Source organism: Prionailurus bengalensis, chromosome B1 (assembly GCF_016509475.1).
Source record: "Prionailurus bengalensis isolate Pbe53 chromosome B1, Fcat_Pben_1.1_paternal_pri, whole genome shotgun sequence".
Taxonomy (NCBI): domain Eukaryota; kingdom Metazoa; phylum Chordata; class Mammalia; order Carnivora; family Felidae; genus Prionailurus; species Prionailurus bengalensis.
Window position 1 is genome coordinate 69,466,554 of NC_057344.1, and position 24,158 is coordinate 69,490,711.

At 36.1% G+C, this 24,158-nt stretch overlaps 1 protein-coding gene across 1 annotated transcript in view; it reads right to left on the bottom strand.

The window, feature by feature from the left end:
• Positions 1–24,158, bottom strand: part of ETFDH (electron transfer flavoprotein dehydrogenase) — a 35,240-nt gene that overhangs the window by 10,051 nt on the left and 1,031 nt on the right. Inside the window, exons 2-9 of the mRNA XM_043566536.1 lie at positions 15,613–15,753; positions 14,969–15,198; positions 13,543–13,624; positions 12,781–12,899; positions 9,879–9,956; positions 6,382–6,528; positions 4,670–4,810; positions 637–780 (exon numbers count right to left, since the gene is read on the bottom strand). Coding sequence (XP_043422471.1) covers positions 637–780; positions 4,670–4,810; positions 6,382–6,528; positions 9,879–9,956; positions 12,781–12,899; positions 13,543–13,624; positions 14,969–15,198; positions 15,613–15,753 — 1,082 coding nt within the window. The remainder of the gene's footprint in view (positions 1–636; positions 781–4,669; positions 4,811–6,381; positions 6,529–9,878; positions 9,957–12,780; positions 12,900–13,542; positions 13,625–14,968; positions 15,199–15,612; positions 15,754–24,158) is intronic.

The following is a 24,158-nucleotide window of genomic DNA, read 5'->3' on the forward strand; positions in this document are numbered from 1 at the left end:
GAGACAGAAGGGATCATCTTCATTTTACACATGATCCCACAAAGCCAGAGAAGATATGTAACTTGCTTCAAATCACTTGGTATAGATTTTAGAGCTAATTTTTAAGATCATCTTACATGTTTAATATTTTTACAATAGTACTAACAGCTTTTATTACTGCTTATTTCATTGTTTATATATAATTAATACATTAACTGCATTTGGTAAGATTTATTTTGAACATATACTAAAATAGAACAATTCAGGGTAAAAGCTTGACAGAGGCCACCTAAAAGGCATGACTGTTACTAGGTAGTTGGGATTAATTAATTACCTTTGTGGAAAACTAAATCTGTCTTTGTTTCCTTGCTGCTAAGGAGTAATGGAAAATATCTTGGATCATATAGTTTTAATTTTCGGGTTAAAAACCAAGCAACCAACAAGAAGCCTATAAATTTATCTCAAGAAATCAATATATTCTTAAAACTAAACTCACAGTATAATTTAATTTAAACTATGGTGTGACACAGTTTTATAAACACTAGATGCTCTGCCTAAAAGTTTCTTTCTATAATTTTCTATTCTTTATCTAAATTTGTTACATTATATTTTCAATGTTTACTTTATAATACAGAAATAAATAAAAAAATTTGTTACCTGAAAGCCACCTTCATTCAGAGCTCTGGCTCCATATGCAATTCTTTTTCCACCTTCCAATGTCGGCCGAATGCTGGGATGGTGTTTCCACCTCTGGAACTCTCTAAATGGGCTCAGATACGGATTCTGGTAGTCTAGACCAACCTTAAAATTTTTATATTTAAATTTAGTAAATTTATATACTTAGAAATTTTTATTTCAAATTATATCAAACTAAAGTGTAAGCAATATTTATGAGAAAGCATTAAGTTTCTTGTGCGCAATAATACTTGGAGAACTATAGGCAGTAACTCAAACCTAACTGAATAAAATCTGTTTGGAAAAGAAAGGGTAAACAAAAGGATACCATGTGTTTGTATTTGGCCAAACTTTAAAAATGTAGACCGTATTAATAAATCTTTGTGCTCTGTAAATAAAAGTTCAAATTAGAAAAGTATTTGTAGGTAAGTGGCTAACATTATGTTTCTACGAAAGGAGCTGTAATTATTTTTCATGTATCAATACCCACTCTGGTAATAAACTAATAAACTATATGTGGTGCTACTAAGGCACAAATGAAGAAACAGAATGTAATCATACTTAGAAAAAAAGAAGACAAGAAATATTAGAGGCTACATTTTACAAGGCATTATCAAAACGCTAAAATTAATACCCAAAACTTTTTTGCTCTCAAAAAATTAAGTCACTGGAACAACTATACAAAAATGATATACTGAACCCTTGGCTATCTGTCAAAAAACACCAATAATGCAAAAATTTAATGTATCACATACAAGTCTAATTATGACATTAAATTATAAAGTTGCGACCAACTGCAAGGCGCAGTAACTTTATTTTTTCCATTCCTTGCAAGGTTCAAGATGTAATTTACTGCAAAGACATAAGTGGCCAAAAGGGAGAAAATGCTTACATTTAAAAGTTATAGATTTTTTTGAGGGGAAGATGGCGGCGTAAGAGGACGCTGGGCTCACCGTGTCCTGCTGATCACTTAGATTCCACCTACACCTGCCTAAATAACCCAGAATATCGCCAGAAGACTAGCAGAACGGATTCTCTGGAGCCAAGCATAGAGGAGAGGTCCACGGAAGAGGATGACATGATATTATACATGGAAAATCCGATAGACTCCACCAGAAGTCTGCTAGAACTGATACATGAATTTAGCAAAGTTGCAGGATACAAAATCAATGTATAGAAATCAGTTGCATTCTCATACACTAATAATGAAGCAACAGAAAGACAAAGAAACTGATCCCATTCACAATTGCACCAAGAAGCATAAAATACCTAGGGATAAATCTAACCAAAGATGTAAAAGATTTGTATGCTGAAAACTATAGAAAGCTTATGAAGGAAATTGAAGAAGATATAAAGAAATGGAAAAACATTCCGTGCTCATGGATTGGAAGAATAAATATTATTAAAATGTCAAAAGTACCCAAAGCTATCTACACATTCAATGCAATCCCAATCAAAATTGCACCAGCATTCTTCTCGAAGCTAGAATAAGCAATCCTAAAATTTGTATGGAACCACAAAAGACCCCGAATAGCCAAAGTAATTTTGAAGAAGACCAAAGCAGGAAGCATCACAATCCCAGACTTTAGCCTCTACTACAAAGCTGTCATCATCAAGACAGCATGGTATTGGCACAAAAACAGACACATAGACCAATGGAATAGAATAGAAACCCCAGAACTAGACCCACAAACGTATGGCCAACTAATCTTTGACAAAGCAGGAAAGAACATCCAATGGAAAAAAGACAGTCTCGGGGCGCCTGGGTGGCGCAGTCGGTTAAGCGTCCGACTTCAGCCAGGTCACGATCTCGCGGTCCATGAGTTCGAGCCCCGCGTCAGGCTCTGGGCTGATGGCTCGGAGCCTGGAGCCTGTTTCCGATTCTGTGTCTCCCTCTCTCTCTGCCCCTCCCCCGTTCATGCTCTGTCTCTCTCTGTCCCCCCAAAAAATAAATAAACGTTGAAAAAAAAAAAAAAAAAAGAAAAAAGACAGTCTCTTTAACAAATGGTGCTGGGAGAACTGGACAGCAACATGCAGAAGATTGAAACTAGACCATTCACACTTTCTCACACCATTCACAAAAATAAACTCAAAATGATTAAGGACCTGAATGTGAGACAGGAAACCATCAAAACCCTAGAGGAGAACACAGGAAAAGACCTCTCTGACCTCAGTCATAGCAATTTCTTACTTGACACATCCCCAAAGGCAAGGGAATTAAAAGTAAAAATGAACTACTGGGACCTTATGAAGATAAAAAGCTTCTGCACAGCAAAGGAAACAACCAACAAAACTAAAACGCAACCAACGGAATGGCAAAAGATATTTGCAAATGACATATCGGACAAAGGGCTAGTATCCAAAATCTATAAAGAGCTCACCAAACTCCACACCCGAAAAACAACCCAGTGAAGAAAAGGGCAGAAAACATGAATACACACTTCTCTAAAGAAGACATCCGGATGGCCAACAGGCACATGAAAAGATGCCCAACGTCGCTCCTCATCAGGGAAATACAAATCAAAACCACACTCAGGTATCACCTCACGCCAGTCAGAGTGGCCAAAATGAACAAAGCAGGAGACTATAGATGCTGGAGAGGATGTGGAGAAACGGGAACCCTCTTGCACTGTTGGTGGAAATGCAAACTGATGCAGCCACTCTGGAAAACAGTGTGGAGGTTCCTCAAAAAATTAAAAATAGACCTACCCTATGACCCAGCAATAGCACTGCTAGGAATTTATCCAAGGGATACAGGAGTGCTGATGCATAGGGGCACTTGTACCCCAATGTTTATAGCAGCACTCTCAACAATAGCCAAATTATGGAAAGACCTAAAATGTCCATCAACTGACGAATGGATAAAGAAACTGTGGTTTATATACACAATGGAGTACTACGTGGCAATGAGAAAGAATGAAATATGGCCCTTTGTAGCAACGTGGATGGAACTGGAGAGTGTGATGCTAAGTGAAATAAGCCATACAGAGAAAGACAGATACCATATGTTTTCACTCTTATGTGGATCCTGAGAAACTTAACAGAAGACCATGGGGGAGGGGAAGGAAAAAAAAAAGAAAAACAACAAAAGAGGTTAGAGTGGGAGAGAGCCAAAGCATAAGAGACTTAAAAACTGAGAACAAACTGAGGGTTGATGGGGGGTGGGAGGGAGGGGAGGGTGGGTGATGGGTATTGAGGGGGGCACCTTTTGGGATGAGCACTGGGTGTTGTATGGAAGCCAATTTGACAATAAACTTCATATATTGAAAAAATAAAATAAATAGATAAAAGTTATAGATTCAAACCCAGTGCTGCTTTCATTTTTAGTGACAGCATGCCTAAGTGGAAAATGGGCTTTGAAGTCACACAGACTCAGGTGTGAATCCTGCCTCTTGTCATTTAATGGGTGTATTTGAGAAAGTTGTTTAACTTGTTTGGACTTCAGTGTCCTGTCAGTAAAATAAGGACACACCTACTTCTTAGGATTATTATGAAACTTAGAATTCTCAGTGAAGCATCTAGCATAGTGTTGGGCATTTAGTAGCTATGATTCCTAAAGTATACATAAAGTATATTTATAGTGTTTAAAAAGCTATAGACTGGGGCGCCTGGGTGGCGCAGTCGGTTAAGCGTCCGACTTCAGCCAGGTCACGATCTCGCGGTCCGTGAGTTCGAGCCCCGCGTCAGGCTCTGGGCTGATGGCTCGGAGCCTGGAGCCTGTTTCTGATTCTGTGTCTCCCTCTCTCTCTGCCCCTCCCCCGTTCATGCTCTGTCTCTCTCTGTCCCAAAAATAAATAAAAATGTTGAAAAAAAAAATTAAAAAAAAAAAAAAGCTATAGACTAATGCCAATAATAGCCACAAGCACTTTACAGACTGACAAAGTTAGAAAGGGACCTTTAAATGAAAAGCATTTTTTTTTTTTTAAAGTAAAAAGAATTTTACATGCTGCAGATATCATAACACTGATGATCCAATGACTCTAACAGAATTTTCCATATTGGGCATGTAACTTACCACAAAACCAAGAGCTACCAGGGGTTCACCTTCATTTAAATGGTAGAGGAAAGAGCCTCCATAAGTATGTCTGTCCAAGGGCCAACCAACAGTGTGATCTACTCTTCCAGGTTTCCACTTCTTTTCATCAATAATCCATAACTTAAAAAAAAAAAGTCCTAGAGTATTAAATATTTTCTATCACCACAATATATATAACTTGCCAAGTTTTATGTCTTAGTTATGAAAGTTTCAAGTCAAAGACTGTAATACACAAAAAAAGTAATACACTGAGAAACACAAAAAAAGTACTTCGCATATCAAAGAAAATTATATCAAACTGCAGCATGATAAACCGGACTAAAGGAAACAGGTCAGAAAAGTTATGAAGTCTATAGGAAACAACCTGAAGAGATGAGGAAAACTGGGGTGCTGGTAATGTTCTGCATCTTGATCTGGCTGGTGGTTACATGGGTGTGTTCACCTTACAAGAATTACTTGAGCTGTACACTTAAGACCTGTTGCTTTACATATGTTATTCTTCAATAATATAGTTTATGCTTTCCTGCACTACCCCCCCAAATGAAAAAAATTGCTCATCTATTTTCAGAATGGTTAGTTTTAATTTTAAACAATTTCCATCTGAAATATTATTTAAAAATCAGATAACGTTACGTGCTATCTGCAACCTACCAAAACAATTAAGCCTTTACTCACAATAAATCTAGTTATATATGGAATTTGAAACTTTGAGCTTTACCCTAAAAAAAATTAAACAAAAGGGTTATAATTAATCTTTTATACTCTAATAAGCACAAGGTTTGGGAAAACAGAGATCAGATAAACTGAGAATATATACAATACTTAACCTAATTAAATTTTAGGTTTCAAATCAATATACTACGGCTGAGTATATATTTCATAAACTAAATTATCTTCACAGTGCAATTTTGAAGAAACAATTCTTGTAAGATGCGGTCACCCTACAAACAGCATATGGGTATCAGGTCAAATCTTATTAGGGCAGATGGCATTATAATGAAAAAAATTAATATTACAAGTATTTTTGGGGTGCCTGGGTGGGTCAGTTGGTTGAGCATCTGACTTGATTTTGGCTCACGTCATGATCTCACAGTTTATGAGTCCGAGCCCCACGCTGGGCTCTGCACTGACAGTGTGAAGCCTGCTTTGGGATTCTTTCTCTCTCTGCCCCTCCCCCATTCGCTCCCTCTCTCGCCCCAAATAAATAAACTTAAAAAAAATATTTAAGTTCAAGACTTTGATATCAAACATTTCTTTAAAAAAGTTTATTTAGTTATTTATTTTGAGAGAGAGAATACAAGCAGGGAAGGGGCAGAGAGAGAGAATCCCAAGCAGGCTCTAGGCTGTCAGTGGAGAGCCCGATGCAGGGCTCGATTCCATGAACTGTGAGATCATGACCTGAGCTGAAACAGTCAGATGCTTAACCAAATGAGCCACCCAGGCACCCTTCGAGCAACATTTGATAAAACAATTACATGTAGATACAATTTAGATAATAATGGAATTTGATTAGCAGTGCTTTCTAGCCCCTTAAAAAATATCTGAAATCTTTTTAGTCATAATGAACATCTCAAGTCAAGGAAAAATATAACAACTATAAAATTATATCAATGTTATAAACTACATAACAATACAAACAAGTTTAAATTCCATATTTCAAAATGAAAATTACAAAAAACAAATCAGGATACCTCCTTGAGTCCAATTCCATAGGTTTGGGGATCACAGTTGGCTCTCAAATCAAACTTCTTATATAGTTGCTTGGCTAGATGTCCATGGCAACCCTCTGCAAAAATTGTAACTTTGGCATGTAGTTCTAGTCCTCGCTCAAATGTTGTCTAAAAAACAAAAATGTTAAATTGCAACATTTGACAATTTAAAAGATATTCACATTCTAGTCAGTTTTTTTTTTAATATGAAATTTATCGTCAAATTGGTTTCCATACAACACCCAGCACTCATCCCAACAGGTGCCCTCAATACCCATCACCTCCCCCTCCCTCCCACCCCCCATGAAACCTCAGTTTGTTCTCAGTTTTTAAGAGTCTCTTAGGTTTTGGCTTCCTCCCTCTCTAACCTTTTTTTTTTTTTTTTTTTTTCCTTTCCCTCCCCCATGGTCTTCTGTTAAGTTTCTCAGGATCCACATAAGTGTGAAAACATATGGTATCTGTCTTTCTCTGTATGACTTATTTCACTCAGCGTAACAACTCTCCAGTTCCATCCACGTTGCTACAAAGGGCCATATTTCATTCTTTCTCATTGCCAAGTAGTATTCCATTATGTATATAAACCACAATTTCTTCATCCATTCATCAGTTGTCTGGTCAGTTTTGAATTGAACCATGATTCAGGTATGGAAGAAACAGTACAAATACATAACTCTAGAAATAAAACTAGGTACTGCTGTAAGTGGAATCTAATTTAAAATGTTATAATATATCCTGTGTCTCTGTTGTATTTTTCTTTATAACTTCCAAAGTACCTGAATGAATGCATAAGAATTAAAAATGAAATAAAGCATGCTCCTGCTAAAAAAATTCTCTCCAAGTGAAAATAAAGTGAAAAGTGCAAAGCCATTTCCCCCTGCTCAATTTTCCAGTCTCATCATCTGAAGCAAAAAACACTATTAATAGTTTTCTTGTGAATCATCCCAGAAAATTCCATGAATAAAAAATTATACAGAGCCTATTAATATCCTTCTAACACAATCATACCAAATATACTCTTTAGCTACTTGTTTTTTACTTTAATTATACTTGTCCTCTATTGTTCAATGTATATTATAAAACTGAAATTTTTTTCCAAGTAGAAAAAGAGCTACAATTAAAGTCTTTACTTCTTTTTTGCTCTATATATTTTGCACTTAACACCTACCATGATGTAGATACTCAATAAAGTTACTTAATAAAGGAATACAGAATAATCAGGAAAGTCTCTAATGAAGTATATCTTTTCTGATATTTCTCTATTCATTTTGCTTGCATGTATGTGTGTGTGCAGACATTCATACAGATAGTAGTTTTACACTGACAAACTGTTTTATAACTGCTTTCACATTAGTGATTTGTCTAAGGCAATATACACCAAATAAGGCAAATATTTTTTAAAAATATTTATTTATTTATTTTGATGGAGAGAGAGAGTAAGAAGGGGGAGGGGCATAGAAAGGGAGAGAAAGAATCCCAAGCAGGCTCCGTGCTGTCAGCACAAAGCGTGATGTGGGGTTCGATCCCACAAACTGTGAGATCATGGCCTAGGCTGAAATCAAGAGTCTTGATAAAGTTAACTGACTGAGCCAACCAGGCGTCCTCTTATAGCATTCAGTTTTAATGCTTGAATAGAGTCCCCTAATTTTTTAAACAATTCTCAATAGTGGGACAATCACACCGTTCCAGTGTGTTTCACTATTATAAAGCATTTCTTACATGAATATACTTGGTGCTAAATATTTTCGGTCTGAATGGTTAAGAATTATCTCATTAATTTAACAATAAATTAATTTCTTTGGTTACTAGAAATTCTGAACATCTTTCACATGCTTACTGGTAATTTTTTTTTCTTGAGCAATACTTACTAGTGTCATAATAATGCATACATGTATATAACACTTGCATACACATCCTGTAAGTACTCTCACTCAGTACCTTTTTATTTTGTTCTTGTCTGCTTCCTTTTATTATACTTCATCCATAAACCATATTAACAATCTAGTATGTACAGTTTTACCCAAAAACATAAACATACATATATTCTGAGATACATACACACAAATTTTTTCGATTCTTGATTTATTCTACAAAAAATGAGATCATATAATACAAACTGTTCTGCATCTTTTCTCAATACTACTTCATGAAAATCTTTTCAAGTCACTGTATAGTTTAAATTTTTCTTTTCAAAGGCTGTATAGTAGTAGTCCATGTGGAAATACCATAGCTTATTCACCTGTTCTGCTAATGCATAATAACCATTAACTGTTTCCAGTTTATTTGTGATCAAAAACAATGTTTATAAAACATACACCCTCGTATATATACATTCTTACAATACTGGTGCTGTGAGTGCAGAGCCCGCTTCCAATCCTATGTCTCTCTCTCTGCCCCAACCTTGCACTCTCAAAAATAAGCATTAAAAACAAAAACAAAAACAAAAACAAAAAACTTCTTGGGCCCTAGTACAGGACACACTGAGTCCCAGACCTCACATAATTCTGATGAATCTGGTCAAACCCTTAGAAGAACAATGAAGTGGGTAAGACTCCAAAGCTTTGCCATTTGCTTATTTCTAGGCAGGAAGCAGTAAGAAACAGGAACATCTGCAGGGAGACTCAATACGAGATTCCCAATTCTGTTCAAGAATGGCAGAAGGAAGGATAAATTCTAAATTAACAAATATTTATTGAGGACCTGATATTACCTGGTACTATATGGTAGGTACTGGAGTAACCCTCCATGATCTCTGCCCTCATGGAGCTTATGATCTAGTTGAGAAATTAAGACAATAAACACATAAATATGAATTGACAAATTAATTTATTGAGATGTTAATTTGTGTTTTGTCCTATTGTTACAGGAAAGCAACATGTTTTTTTTCCTTGTCCTTTCCAGGGAATCTTATGGATCCATCCCCTTAGAGCTTTTCTTTGCAAATTCAAAAATAAAAGTTGTAAAAACGTGAAAACCAACCAGGATTATATCTGAATGAAAGGAAAGCAATCAGTTTAATATTTACCAAAAGATATTAAAATCATGTCAAAGACTCTATCAACATGAGTGATAGTAATACAAATGACTCTTGTCCATAGAAATGAAAATTGTGGAAGTGGCAATGCAGTTTACTGATGACCTATACATGGGTATGTTTTTTGAATTCTCCTTGAACTGCTCACTGAGTCTGTCATTTATTAATGAGTAAAATAAAATCTGTCACATGTTTGTTTTATATTTGTATGAGTCATGTTTTTCTCTTTAAAGAAGTATTCTTAAACACATTATATCGACTTGTCTAAGTCATTTTTTAGTTCAAAAATGCTTCTGTATTTTTTAACAAGAGAAAAATTCCACATTAATCATATTCTAACACACACTATTAGCATACACTCTGTAACAAAACTGAATTATTGCATTTAAGTTGATTATCTTTGTTTTGTTTGTCAGTTTGTTAAGCTCATAACTGTTAAGATGTTTACCTTTGGGGCACCATCCTTTTGTATCCCTACATCGTTAGTGGCAATCCCCTTTACACTACCATCTTCATGAAAAAGGACCTAAAATGAAGACATATTTTGTTATCACCTAGGATTCACAACCACCTTGAAAAGAAACAATAAACAGTCTTAGATTTTTAAGAAAGTGAGCATGTTCTCTAGATTACAGAAATAAAGGCTTTAAAACATTTAGGCAAAAAAAGAGACACATGTTTTAAAGATACTCCCTTCTAGCGTATAAAAGAACACAGCTCTAACAGTTGGAAATGAAAGAAATGCCACAACTTTTTGAAGAAGAAAAGTGGTAAGCTACTACAGAGGTCACTAAAGAAACCAGTAACAATAAACAAAAAGCTCTCTGAAGAGATCAGGTATCAAAAACACGTATACAGAACCTGAAATCAGGGCCTGTAACAAATGAAGACCATCAGTGTGGGTGGGAAGACAATAGTGTCAGGAAAGCCTCTGTTCCAAATGAGCTAAGACCCCCTCCCCCCGCCAAAACAAAACAAAACAAAACAAAACACAACACCAAAGAAAATGAAACCACAAAACAAAACAGAAAGAGGTTCAAGACAGCCCAAAGGTGATCAAAGTTTATTTCTGGAGCAAGAAGGATTGGCAAAAACTGGTCAAAAGGGTAATTCTGAGGATGAGAAATAGCAATCAATCCTCTGTAACCCTTACTTGGCTTCCGATTCCCCTATGGAGAAAAATGCTCTTGAGAAAGGAAGTACAAAATGTACACTAGAATCACACAGAAAGCACAGGTGTGAAAAGATGAAACAAGGATTAGCAGCAATGGATATGAAAAGAAAAACATATAAATATTTTATTTCTTACCCTAAAAATGAATCAACTGTAGAAATGTGGCTTTGAACTAGAACTGAAGTCTGACTCAGAGTACAAAGAAACCCAACAAACAGATCATTAATCTATTGATGATGATCTTTAACGGACTGAGGAAAAGAAGAAAAGTGTAAGAGACTATGTGTATATGTGTGTGTCTGTTCACAAAAAGTAAAAGTCATAGATTCTACAAAGTGTGACTTACACTGATCCCAGTCAAGAATATTTTAATCAGGAAAATGCAAAACCCCACATTTGGGTCTAAAAACCCAAATGCATATATATGAGCTGGGAAAACAAAAATTAGTATAGCACCAATTATAATACAGGGACTTACATGTTTTATTTGACTTACATATTGTAAGGGTAAAAACAAATTTAAAAAATTTTTGAGGGGCACTTGGGTGGCTCAGTCAGTTAAGTGTCTGACTTTGGCTCAGGTCATGATCTCACAGCTTTGCTCGTGAATTCAAGCCCTGCATCGGGCTCTCTGCTGTCAGCACAGAGCTGGCTTTGGATCCTCTGTCCCCTTCTCTCTCTGCCCCTCCCCAGCTCATTTTCTCTCTCTGAATAAAAAAACTTAAAAAAAATTTTTTTTCAATTTTCCCTGAGGCCGAAAACAAAAGAACTCCCCTCCCCCTCCTGCCGATTCTTCCAATTCTTTCCTTTAGAAAACTTAGCTGTAAACCCTTTCTATGTCTCTCTGAGATATAGGAATGTTTTTAAAAGTCTTATTTAAGACTCCTGCCAGATCTGCATCTCAGAAACGTGTTTCTCCAAATATGGAGACATATTTGAAATGTGAACACCATGGAGAATGGTGTCCTATTTCCCTGTGTCTGTGGGAGTCTGGGCTAGGTGCTTGGTTCTAAGTTATAACTTTCTGCTTGTCAAAAAGATACAAGAAATTTTATTTTTCCTCTGGATAAAGACACTTAAACTATATGTAATGGATTGTATCTGTGTGGCTATGTGAGAGAATGATATTTCTTTCTGTTTTGGCAATCTCCCTAGCAGACTGCCTGTGACATGCATTGCAGTCTTGGTTTAATGCTCATTAAATAAAACTTTTTTTATAACTTATACAGATTTTTCTGGGTTTGTAGGAGATTTTATTTTATCTATCTATCTATCTATCTATCTATCTATCTATCTATCTATCTATTTTTATTTATTTTGAGAGATAGAGAGCATGAGTAGGGAAGGAGCAGAGAGAGGGGGAGAGAGAGAATCCCAGGCAGGCTCTGTACTGTGATCGCAGAGCCTGACGTGGGGCTCGAGCTTACGAACTTTGAGATCATGACTGGAGCAGAAATCAAGAGTCAGAGGCTTAACCAACTGAGCTACACAGGAGCCCCAGTAAAGGATTTTATTTTTAATCATTTCCCCAGTAACACTCAGTGCGAATCAATAGTATGGTATGTTTGCCAAAAGTTATTTTGAGAGAAACAGAACAGATTCCAGAATGAAGAAGGCAATAGCTCTTCTCTTGAAGCAGTTTTTTCATTTGGGGTGCCGCTTTACAAAGAGGATAAAAAGGGAAGAATCTCAGGGCACTGAGGAATACTGAAGGAACTCAAACTATGTAACATTACGGTTGAAAGAACTGAGAATATTTAACCTAGGAAAGAAAAAACACCAGAGTGAAAGTGAGGAAGAAGAGAGGAGGGCATAATTATAATTGGAAAACTGTCCTTGGAAGAGGGCACAGATTTGTTCTACATGGTGTGAAACAGAAGATATATTTCTATTCAATACAAGAGAGTATTATCAACAATCCAAACATCAGATAGAGATTATTTCACTCCCAATGGTGTTCAATTGTAAATTAGACAATCACTTGATGAAGGTACAAAATAAGGAATTCAAGTACTCTTTGGATTAGATCTTTTCACGATTCCTTCTAATCTTACAATTCTGAAATTCCATGGCTTTTCTAAAATATCTATTTCTTTACATTTGTACTATCCTTGGTTTATATTCAAAAGAAAAGAGATTCTTATAAATATTAAAACCAAAATAAAGCTGTACAAACCTCAGCAGCAGCATAACCAGGGTATACTTCAACACCAAGGGCTTCTGCTTGTTCTCCCATCCAGCTTACTAAATGTCCCAAGCGGACAATGTAATTGCCATGATTATTCATTGGAAGACCTACAAATATATGCTTATCAGTCTGACATTTTATGAATAAAATATCTAAATAAAATACACAAATGCTTAACTTAAAAATTCTAATCAATATAGGGGTGCCTGGGTGGCTCAGTTAGTTGAGTGGCCGACTTTGGCTCAGGTCATGATCTCACGGTTCATGAGTTTGAGCCCCATACTGGGCTTACTTCTGTCAGCACAGAGCCTGCTTTGGGTCCTCTGTCCCCCTCTCTCTCTGCCCCTTCCCCACTTGTGCTCTCTCTTCCAAAAAATAAATAAAACATTTAAAAAATTCTAATCAATGTATAATTTCTGTGTAAATATACACATTATCTAATGGTCATAATTTCATTTATTTTCTACAATTTTGGCAAAAATTCTAATCACGAAAATAAAAACAACATTACAACACTAAATTAAAATTCTGAGTGGCTTACAAGGCTATCTCAATTGTTCTAGACTCAAAGACAAAGAACCAGGTTCTATTCTTGTTTTACTACAAGTTAGCTATATAACTTTGGGTAAGTCCTTCAAATCTCTGGGCCTCAGTTTTCTCGTCTGTAAGAGGAAGGGATTTCACCAGATGAAATGTAGTTCCTTCCATGTATGGAATTCTAAGATACTACAAATATTTATCATACCTTACCTGGAAGAATTGGCACTGGAATTCTGTATTTCTCCGTTAAAATTCCAAATCTGTCTTCTGTTACAGGAGTGTTAAGTGGAGCCTGAAAACAAAAGAAGGAAAAAGAAGGAAATTTTTAGTTCATATTTGTAATGATAAATAGAAATAATAAAAAAAAACTGTCAAAGGGAAAGTGAACTACTTTCCTCACTTTTCTTTCATCATTTCCTTTAGAAAACTTGGAACTATAAATCCTCTTTGTCTCTTTGAGATGTTTAGGAATCTTTTTAGAACCTAAATAAGCCAGTTTTACATCCCAGAAATGTCTTTGTTGGGGGGGGGGGCTTGGAGACATCTTGGACATGGCTTCCTGTCTCCCTCTCTCTGTGGGAGGTTAGCCTAGGTGCTTGCTTCAAGTTGTAACTTCCTGCTTGATGAAAACAGAAGAGAAGTTTTATTTTTCCTTTGGATACAGACAATTAACATGTATGTAATGGATTGTATCTGCTCAGTTGGGCTTAGAAAATCTTTTTCTAACATAATTGATACTATAGCAATTCAATGAGATCTATTTTTGATACAATATTGTAAAAAGGAAGTTAATTAGGTATAACTAAAGTATTTCTAGTTTAAAGGAGCTTGGTCTTTTATTTTAAAGTCTTTAGTGTTTATTTATTTTTGAGAGAGAGATCAGGAGAGTGTGCGAGAGCGAGGGACGGGCAGACAGTGAGGGAAACAGAGGATCCAAAGTGGGCTTTGCGCAGATAGCAGGCCGATGTGGGGCTTGAACTCACCATCCTGAGCCCAAGTCAGACACTTAACTGACTGAGTGAGTCACCCCAGTGCCCTGAGCTTGGTGTTTTAGAAAGAAAAACATAGATGAAATTTTTGGAATTCAATTTACTCCATACAGAAATAATACAGAAATCATATAATTTTTGACCTTTACAAAGTATATTCACAGGTAGTGAATATTCTAATGTTGGCAGACATAACATAACCCATCTTACAGAAGAAAAAACTAAGACATGTAAAGTGTAAGATTTTAAACAAGGTCCTACAAATTATGAAAGCAGTAAAACTAACACAGTTCTCTACGTATCATACCAGTGCCTTTTCTGCTTAGGTTATGAGAGGCCATATTAATTTCTTTCTTTAGACCATTTGGTTAGACTATCTTCTTCGGTTTTACATATTGCACTGCTCCAGGAAATTGACAGAAAGCTTTAATAAGAACAATGATATAAACACCTATGGAACAAGTTAGGAAATACCCTCAAAATCTGATAGGACTCAATTTTTTTCATTCTTTTTAAGTTAAAAAAATACCTATCTATAATAATCCTCTAAGAGGTAGAATTATGTGAAAAGGGTTTTCCATATTCTATAATTTGGAAATAGAGATAGAATAAAGATTATACTTTGTATAAAAACCAATTTTTCATACTCCCTTCTCCTTCCAGTCTGGGAATAATTCTTCAAAAGCACGTGGATCCAGGCAGGCCCCTGAGAGAGTATGAGCTCCTATTTGAGCAGCTTTCTCTACGAGACACACACGGATGTCCTTTTCATGTTTAGTAGCCAGCTGCTTTAGACGGACTGCTGCAGAGAGTCCTGCGGGGCCTGCGCCAACGATAACTACATCTGCTTCTTCCGCAAACCTCTCCATGTTCACTCCTGGAAGGAAAAAATGTTTAAAAAAATACATGAAAATTCTGCGATGAACATGATCTGATAAAAATCACATACTGGGTTACAAACTATACTGTACTAAGCATTACTTATAGAAATTGCCCCTCTGCTTTGCATGAAAATTATACTAAGTATATTAGTGTATTAATTGGACGTTCTGTTAGGTTCTTTTCCAGTGTAGATCTTACTTTAGCTTCTAGAAGCCAACTTTCGGCTTTGGGATTTACTACTTTAAACTTAGCAGATATTTGCTTATCTCAATATCAGTAAGTGATAGTGTTGGTAAAGCTATGAAATATTATTAGATGATTTTATACTATCATGAAAAATATTTCTCTCCACAAAACGATACAAAGTATCTAGAAAAGCCTAGACTCTTCCACAGAAATTATTACTTACCTTCCCATCGCTTGTCTTTATCCCGGGGATAAATAGTATAGTGGGTAGTAATTCGAGGTACAACAGAAGTTGAAGACCATCTTGTACCACACAGAGGTAGATAATTTTTCTTAATTTTTAAGGCATGAAAGCACTGATATGCTGCATGAAAATTATGAACATTATTATTTCTTTTTCAATTAGCTTTCCTCAGGAATAGGCTGAAAAAAAACATTTTTTAAGAGAAAAAATTTCTAAGATTGGGGATCAGATCTGGTTTTTGTTAAATTTTCTATTAATTAGCCCTAAAACCTTAAACAAATCACTTAACCTTTCTAGATTTCAGTTTCCTCATCCAAAAAACGAAAGGGTCACTAGATGATGATTTTTATTTATTTATTTTTTTAACATGAAATTTATTGTCAAATTTGTTTCCATACAACACGCAGTGCTCATCCCAACAGGTACCCTCCTCAATGCCCATCACCCACTTTTCTGCCCCCCCCCCCCAACAACCCTCAGTTTATTCTCAGTTTTTAAGAGTCTCTTATGGTTTGGCTCCCTCCCTAACTTTTTTTTTCCCCCTTCCCCTCCCCCATGGTCTTCTGTTAAGTTTCTCAGGATCCACATAAGAGTGAAAACATATGGTATCTGTCTTTCTCTGTATGACTTATTTCACTTAGCATAATACTCTCCAGTTCCATCCACGTTGCTACAAAAGGCCAGATTTCATTCTTTCTCATTGCCAAGTAGTATTCCATTGTGTATATAAACCACAATTTCTTTACCCATTCATCAGTTGATGGACATTTAGGCTCTTTCCATAATTTGGCTATTGTTGAGAGTGCTGCTATAAACATTGGGGTACAAGTGCCCCTATGCATCAGCACTCCTGTATCCCTTGGGTAAATTCCTAGCAGTGCTATTGCTGGGTCATAGGGTAGATCTATTTTTAATTTTTTGAGGAACCTCCACACTGTTTTCCAGAGTGGCTGCACCAGTTTGCATTCCCACCAACAGTGCAAGAGGGTTCCCGTTTCTTCACATCCTCTCCAGCATCTGTAGTCTCCTGATTTGTTCATTTTAGCCACTCTGACTGGCATGAGATGATTAAGGTAACTTTTTGATCTAAAATTGTATGATTCCATATGATGTCTTATATTTGGAAATCTGTGTTCACATTCTGACCATATCAATACCGCATTCAATTAATAGTTAGGTCTATGTTGTTGAGCCATTAGTTGTGCATGTACTGAAACACACTATACTATTTCCTAGACGAACAATTAAAATTTTCTTCTTAACGTTTGCTTATTTTTGAGAGACAGAGAGAGACACAGCACAAGTGGGGTTGGGGCAGAGAGAGAGGAAGACACAGAATTGGAAGCAGGCTCCAGTCTCTTGAGCTGTCAGCAGAGAGACCAACGTGGGGCTTGAATACATGAACTGAGAGATCATGACCTGAGCCTAAGCCAAAGTTGGATGCTTAACTGACTGAGGCATCCAGGTGCCCCAGGTGAACAATTTAGTTAGTTTCTCCTCATTAAAGTAATGTTTTCAAACTATAATATTTTAGAAGTATCTAATAAACTAATTTTTCAATATAGCTCGTATCAAGCCTAACCTATAAATAGGATGACCATATAATTTATCAACTGGATACTTGTGAGAGTAACAAGGGGCAGTATTAATTATGCTGGGACAATGCAGGCAAACTAGGTTTTATGGTCAGCCTTTTAAAAAATTAACTCTCGGGGCGCCTGGGTGGCGCAGTCGGTTAAGCGTCTGACTTCAGCCAGGTCACGATCTCGCGGTCCGTGAGTTCGAATCCCGCGTCAGGCTCTGGGCTGATGGCTCGGAGCCTGGAGCCTGTTTCCGATTCTGTGTCTCCCTCTCTCTCTGCCCCTCCCCCGTTCATGCTCTGTCTCTCTCTGTCCCAAAAATAAATAAAAAAAATGTTGAAAAAAAATTTTTTTTAAAAATTAACTCTCCCATATGGCAGTATCTTCTGAGAGCCTCAAAAATGTACCTATACTTTAAGTTAGAAAATAGAAATAAACAGAAGTGTGCAAAGATTTATCTGCAATAATTTTCTTTAAACCTCTGTTGTCCTAAAATCTTCAACTCTACCTCCTCCCCCCCTTATCTGAAGCAGATACTCTAACACACCAAACATCATAGAAAGATAGAAGCAATTAGGTGGGAACTTCCCTATTTCCTTGGCAACAACTTCTAATGTAATCTGTATTTGTATCTACTCTTTGTTCATTCTCTTAGGTTAAAATAGATGTCGTTTCCCTTCACTTAGATTAATCCTTCCACCTGGATGATGAGGCTTATCCCTCCCATATTTGTAGGGACATCCCTCCATCTGAGTGAGGCCTTCCCTTTGACCTGTATCTTCTTTTAAATTTTTTTTTCAACGTTTTTTATTTATTTTTGGGACAGAGAGAGACAGAGCATGAACGGGGGAGGGGCAGAGAAAGAGGGAGACACAGAATCGGAAACAGGCTCCAGGCTCTGAGCCATCAGGCCAGAGCCTGACGCGGGGCTAGAACTCCCGGACCGCGAGATCGTGACCTGGCTGAAGTCGGACGCTTAACCAACTGCGCCACCCAGGCGCCCCTGACCTGTATCTTCAATTTCAGTCTCTCTTCTCAGGTACTCTTCTTCATAATTTTTCCCATTATAAAAAAAAAAAAAAAAAAAAAAAAAAAAAAAAAAAAAAAAAAAAAAGGGACAGAGAATCCTCCCTTGGGAATAGCCCTGAAAAGTATAAAAACTTGTATTTGGAGCTATAATAATTAAAAGTCTGTTATAGGAGAAGGGATAGAATAATCAAAGGAAAAGAATAAAGAGTTCAGGATTTGATGTCTGATAAAGATGCCATTTCTAATCAGGGAGAAGAGATGGTTACTCACTAAATCATCAAAGATAGGGAGACAGTCATTTGGGAAAAAAGTGTACCTTTTTCTTCCTATCAAAATGAATTCCACTTGGCCTATAATTTTAACAGAAAAAGTCAAAGTATAAAAGATTATGGTGATACATCCACAGATTATTTGTTTCTCTGCTTCTGAGTGTAGGTTGCAGTTAGTTACTAGCTTCCCACAAGTAGAGCATGAAAGGGAAAAATATTACTTTTACAGTGGAGAAATATAGCAGACCCTTTAACCAAATGATCAAGTTTAACATTACTGGCAATAAGATATGTTGGTAAAACATACTCCCTGATATGATAAGAAGAGCTCTCCACCTATGTGTCATACTTCCCCCAAAATCTATAACCTCAGTGTAATTATGAGAAGTCAGACAAATTCAGATTGAGGAACATTCTACAAAATGCCTGGCTAGTACATATCAAAAGTGTGAAAGACAAGAAAAGACAGAGGAACTATCACATTGAGGTAGACTAAGGAGACATGACAACTAAAAGCAACGTGGTGTCCTGGATTGGATCCTGGAACAGAATAATAAAATCCAAATAGAGTCAGTAGTTTAGTTAATAGTATTACATCAATATCAATTTCTTAGTTTTGATAATTATACTATGCTTATGTAAGGAGTTAAGCTGGGCAAAGGGTATATGGGAACTCTGTGTTATCTTTACAATGCTTCTGTAAGTGTAAAATTATTTCAAAATACAAAGTTAAAAGATTAAGATTATGGTGATACAAAAGTTAACTCAAAAAGCTTCAAAGACCCAAATGTGAGAGCTAATACTACAATTTTTTTTTAAACATGGGTATAAATCTTTGTGACCCTGGATCAGACAAAGGTTTCTTTGCTATGATACCAAAACCACAAGCAACAAAAGAGAAAATAGGTAAACTATACTTCAACAAAATAAAAACCTTTTATCTTCAAGGGATGCCATCAAGAAAGTGAAAAGATAACTCATGGAATGGAGAAAATATTTGCAAATCATATATCTCATAAGGGACTTGTATCAAGCATACATAATAAACTCATCTCTAATAATAAAAAGACAACCAGATTAAAAAAGAGACAAAGGATCTGAATAGACATTTCTCCAAAGGAGATATATAAATGGCCAATAAGCACATAAAAAGATTCTCAACATCACTAACCATCAGGGAAATACAAATCAAAACCACAATGAGACAATACTTTATATCCACTAGGAGGGCTATAAGCAGTAAGAGGGATAATAACAAATGTTGATGAGGATGTGGAAAAACTGGAACCCTCATACACAACTGGTGGGAATGTGAAATGGTGCAGCCACTTTGGAAAACAGTCTCCCAGTTCCTCAAAACCTTAAGCATAGAATTTCTATGTAGCTCTCCCCTAGGTATATACCTAAGACAAATGAAAACACACAAGAGCTTGTACATGAATCTTGACAGATGCATAATTCATAACAGCTAAATTATAGAGAAAATCCAAATGTCTGTTTGTGGATGGATAAAAGGTGATATATTCATACAATGGAGTATTATTTAGCAACAAAAAGAAATAAAGTAGTGATATATGCTACAATATGGTACACTTTGAAAACATATTGCTAAATGAAAGAAGCCAGCAGGGAAAGATCACATATTATAGAATTCCATGTATATGAAATATCCAGACTAGACTAATTTATAGAGACAGAAAATAGATTAGTTGTTGCCTAGGGCTGGAGAGGTTGAAGAGTGACTGCTAATGGTGTGAGGTTTCTTTTTAAGGTGATGAAAATGTTCTGAAATAGACTGTGGTGAGGGCTGCACAACTGTTATGTTTGTATTAAAAGCCATTGAGCTGTGTATTTTAGATGGTGTGATTGTATGGTATGTGACATATCTCAATAAAACGATTATTAAAAAAAGAATATTCACAACCACACACAATAAAGATTATGAGAAAAACACTGGAAATTTTTTTTCTAACAGAGATGTGGGGCAAAAGGATCTCTCATCCATTGCTAGTGGGAATGCAAAGTGGTACAGCCACTTTGGGAGATGGTGTGGCATTTCTTAACAAAGCTCAACATGCTCTTAACAAATGATCCAGCAATTGCACCCGTTGGTATTTACCCAAATGAGTTGAAAATTAATGTCCACACAAAAACCTGCAGTCAAGCAAGATGAGTAAGCTCTAGAGATCTGATGTTCAACACTGTACCTATAGTCAACAATAACATACATTTAAACATTTGTCAAGAGGGTCTATGTCATGTTAAGAGTTCTCATCACAATAAAATAAAAGAAAGAAAATGGCCAATATTAAAAACAAAGCCCTTCACATGAATGTATAGCAGCATTATTTATAATTGTCAAAACTTGGAAGATGTCCTTCAATAGGTGAATGGATACACAGATACACTGGGGTGCATCCAAACAATAGAATATTATTTAGCACTAAAAAGAAATGAACTATTAGACATGAAAAGACATGGAGGAAACTTAAATGCATATTAAAAGAAGGCAATCTGAAAATGCCAGTCTACATACTGCATGATTTCAACTACGTGACATTCTATAGATAAAATTATAGAGACATTACAAAAAAATCAGTGGTTGCCATGGGTTCTGGAAGAGAGAAGAAGGGATGAATATGTGGAACACAGGGGATCTGGGGGTAAACTATTCTATACAGTAATGTAACTAATGGTGGATACATGTCATTACACATTGTCAAATGCACATAAAATGTACAATACAAAGAATGAACTCTAATAACAATGTATCAAAATTGGTTCACCAATTGTAACAAATGTACCGCCAATACCAGATGTTAATGGGGAATGGGGGAAAGTTATATGGAAACTCTGTGTATTTTCTGCTCAACTTTTCTTTAAACCTAAAACTGCCCCCCCAAAACTAAGTTTATTAATTAAAAACAAAACAAATAGAAAAGGGCAACATGGAAAAAAGCAGTGGTTAAGTGCATAGATTTTGGAGTCTGTTTACATTGTGTTTGAATTCATTAACAGCAACGAAACATTCAGCATGTTATTCTAACCCTGCTCACCCCATCAGCTCTAAAGTTTATGGTCAGTCTTTGCCTTGGAAATACTATGATATATGATCTAGTATAACTCTTACAAAAAGCAAGGGGCTAATACATATTTGATAACTAAATAGATATCTTCCTAGTTACAATTTTCACTGTAATTTGCAGGAACCTGCAAATCTGTGGTTTAATTTCCAAAAAGTAACTTGGGTTATACAGCGATAACAATAATAATGAGGCCTTTCCTAGTTTTTAACTTGTCTCTTATAAGGAAGCATCTATCTGCAAATGAACAAGTTTCTTTTTCTTTTAAGATTTTATTTTATTTTATTTTTTTAATTTTTTTTAATGTTTATTTGAGAGAGAGAGAGAGTGAGAGTGAGAGTGGGGGAGGGGCAGAGAGAGAGTGAGACACAGAATCTGAAGCAGGCTCCAGGCTCTGGGCTGTCAGCACAGAGCCCGGGACATGGGGCTTGAACCCACAAACTGCGAGATCATGACTGGAGCTGAAGTCAGACACTTAACTGACTGAGCCACCCAAGCGCCCCTAAGATTTTATTTTTAAGTAAACTCTACACCCAATGTAGGGCTCGAACTCACACTCCCGATATAAAGAGTCACATGCTCTACTGACTGAGTCAGCTAGACATCCCAAAAATAAGTTTCTAAATATGGGCTATAACAAATAATTAGTAAAGATCAACAAAGACTTTTACATGGATTTGAAATATACAATAAAATTTACATTTTAATGGACATACTGAACAGTTCAAAATTTTCAATTTTAGGGGTGCCTGGGTGACTCAGTCAGTTAAGCATCCTACTTGATCTCGGCTTAGGTCATGATCTGAGGGTTCATGGGACTGAGCCTGGCCTCGGGCTCTGTGCTGATAGTGCAGAGCCTGATGCTGGGGATTATCTCTTTCTCTGCTCTCCCCTGCTTGTGCGTGCCTGTGCACTCATGTGCTCTCCCTCTCTCAAAGTAAATCAACTTAAAAATTAAAAAACAAGAATTTTCAATTTTAATACATCTTACCCTTCATGACCTTATAAAAATTGTGGGGCAGCTCATCCCCATTTACAGTAGATAAATAGGCATTCAGATGATCCCACTCAAGCTCAGTCTCAATCCTTCCAACATCAGTCAAGCTCTGAGACTATGATTGGATTTGGAATGATTTGTGAATGGAAACTGTGCTGTGATGAAAACAAGATTTTTTTTTCCTTTATTTTCTAATTACATGGAGAGATAATTGCCTGGCATAGTCTAATTATTTTTTAGTACCTAATTGCAGAACTAGCATATTTTTATGATTTATTCTTTCCAATAAAATATTTTTTTAAAGCAAAAATCTGGCCTCAGAAAATCAATAAGTAAAGACTGTGGGAAACAGGAAGGAAAGAGATGTATAGTGGCTGAACTCTAAGGACTTTTAAACACTAAAAAATATCTTGGGGCACCCAGGTGGCTCAGTCGGGTAAGCATCTGACCTTGGCTCAGGTCATGATCTCATGGTTGTGGGTTCAAGCCCCGGGATGGGCTCTGTTCTGACAGCTTGGAGCCTGAAGTCTATTTTGGATTCTGTGTCTCCCTCTCTCTCTCTGCCCTTCTTCCACTTGTGCATGTGCTCTCTCTCTCTCAAAAATAAATGTTTTTGATAATCTTAAAAAGAGTGGCAAGGAAACTAATTTTCTCTACTTACAGAGGCGTACTAAAAATTTTAATATTGGGAATAATGTTTTAACTATTAGGTAACTTTTCACATTTCCTAAATCTTGAAAAAAATGTATCTAAAATACATAAATAAAAATATTACAGGAGAATTCAGTTCTAGAGTTCAGTTCAAATAGAGCATTATTATTATTCAAAAGAATATTTATTAAATAATTATTTGTATTATTAAAAGATATTAAAAATCTTTGTTTTGTGATGAATTGTAGTTTAGTGTATAGAAGTTATTATTTGCTGCTGCAAACTGATGACCTGGTATCAGACAAAACTAATTCTATTGCTTACATAGCCAGTGGTTTTCTTGAGAATATTTGGAATTGCATAGTTTGATTTTCCCCAGGGGATAAAAATTAAAAAGTCATGACCTTTACTCTTTTTCTGAAAACAAATCTGGTACTCCACTTTAAACATCTGAACCATTAGGCAACTTGGCTGAATTTTGGTAGAGAAGGTCAAAAAGTCCATTGAACTCATAACATCACTGCCAACACATTTGTGTCCATCTCTTTGTTGCCAGTAGTGCTAACACTGAGCTATGAAAATGGCAATGATTTAAGTATCCATGGAAAATGGAAATGCTGATTGTGGTGGAATTTGGTTAAGGCTTGGCCCAAGAATGGTTTCAGCTAAATTAGGCAGTAGGGTAGATAGCATCTGACTACTTTGATATTCCACAAAACATAAAGCATATCTACACATTAGGTGTAGTAATACATGTATGAGTAACAGGAACTTTAAACAAAATTCCAATTTAACATAGGGTAGCCAAATCTGACAAAATTCTACTTTCATAAAATGTACATAATAAGAACATCCGTGAATCTGCAGTATGTATGCTTGTTTATTCCATAACCAAAAATTAAATAAAAGATTAAAA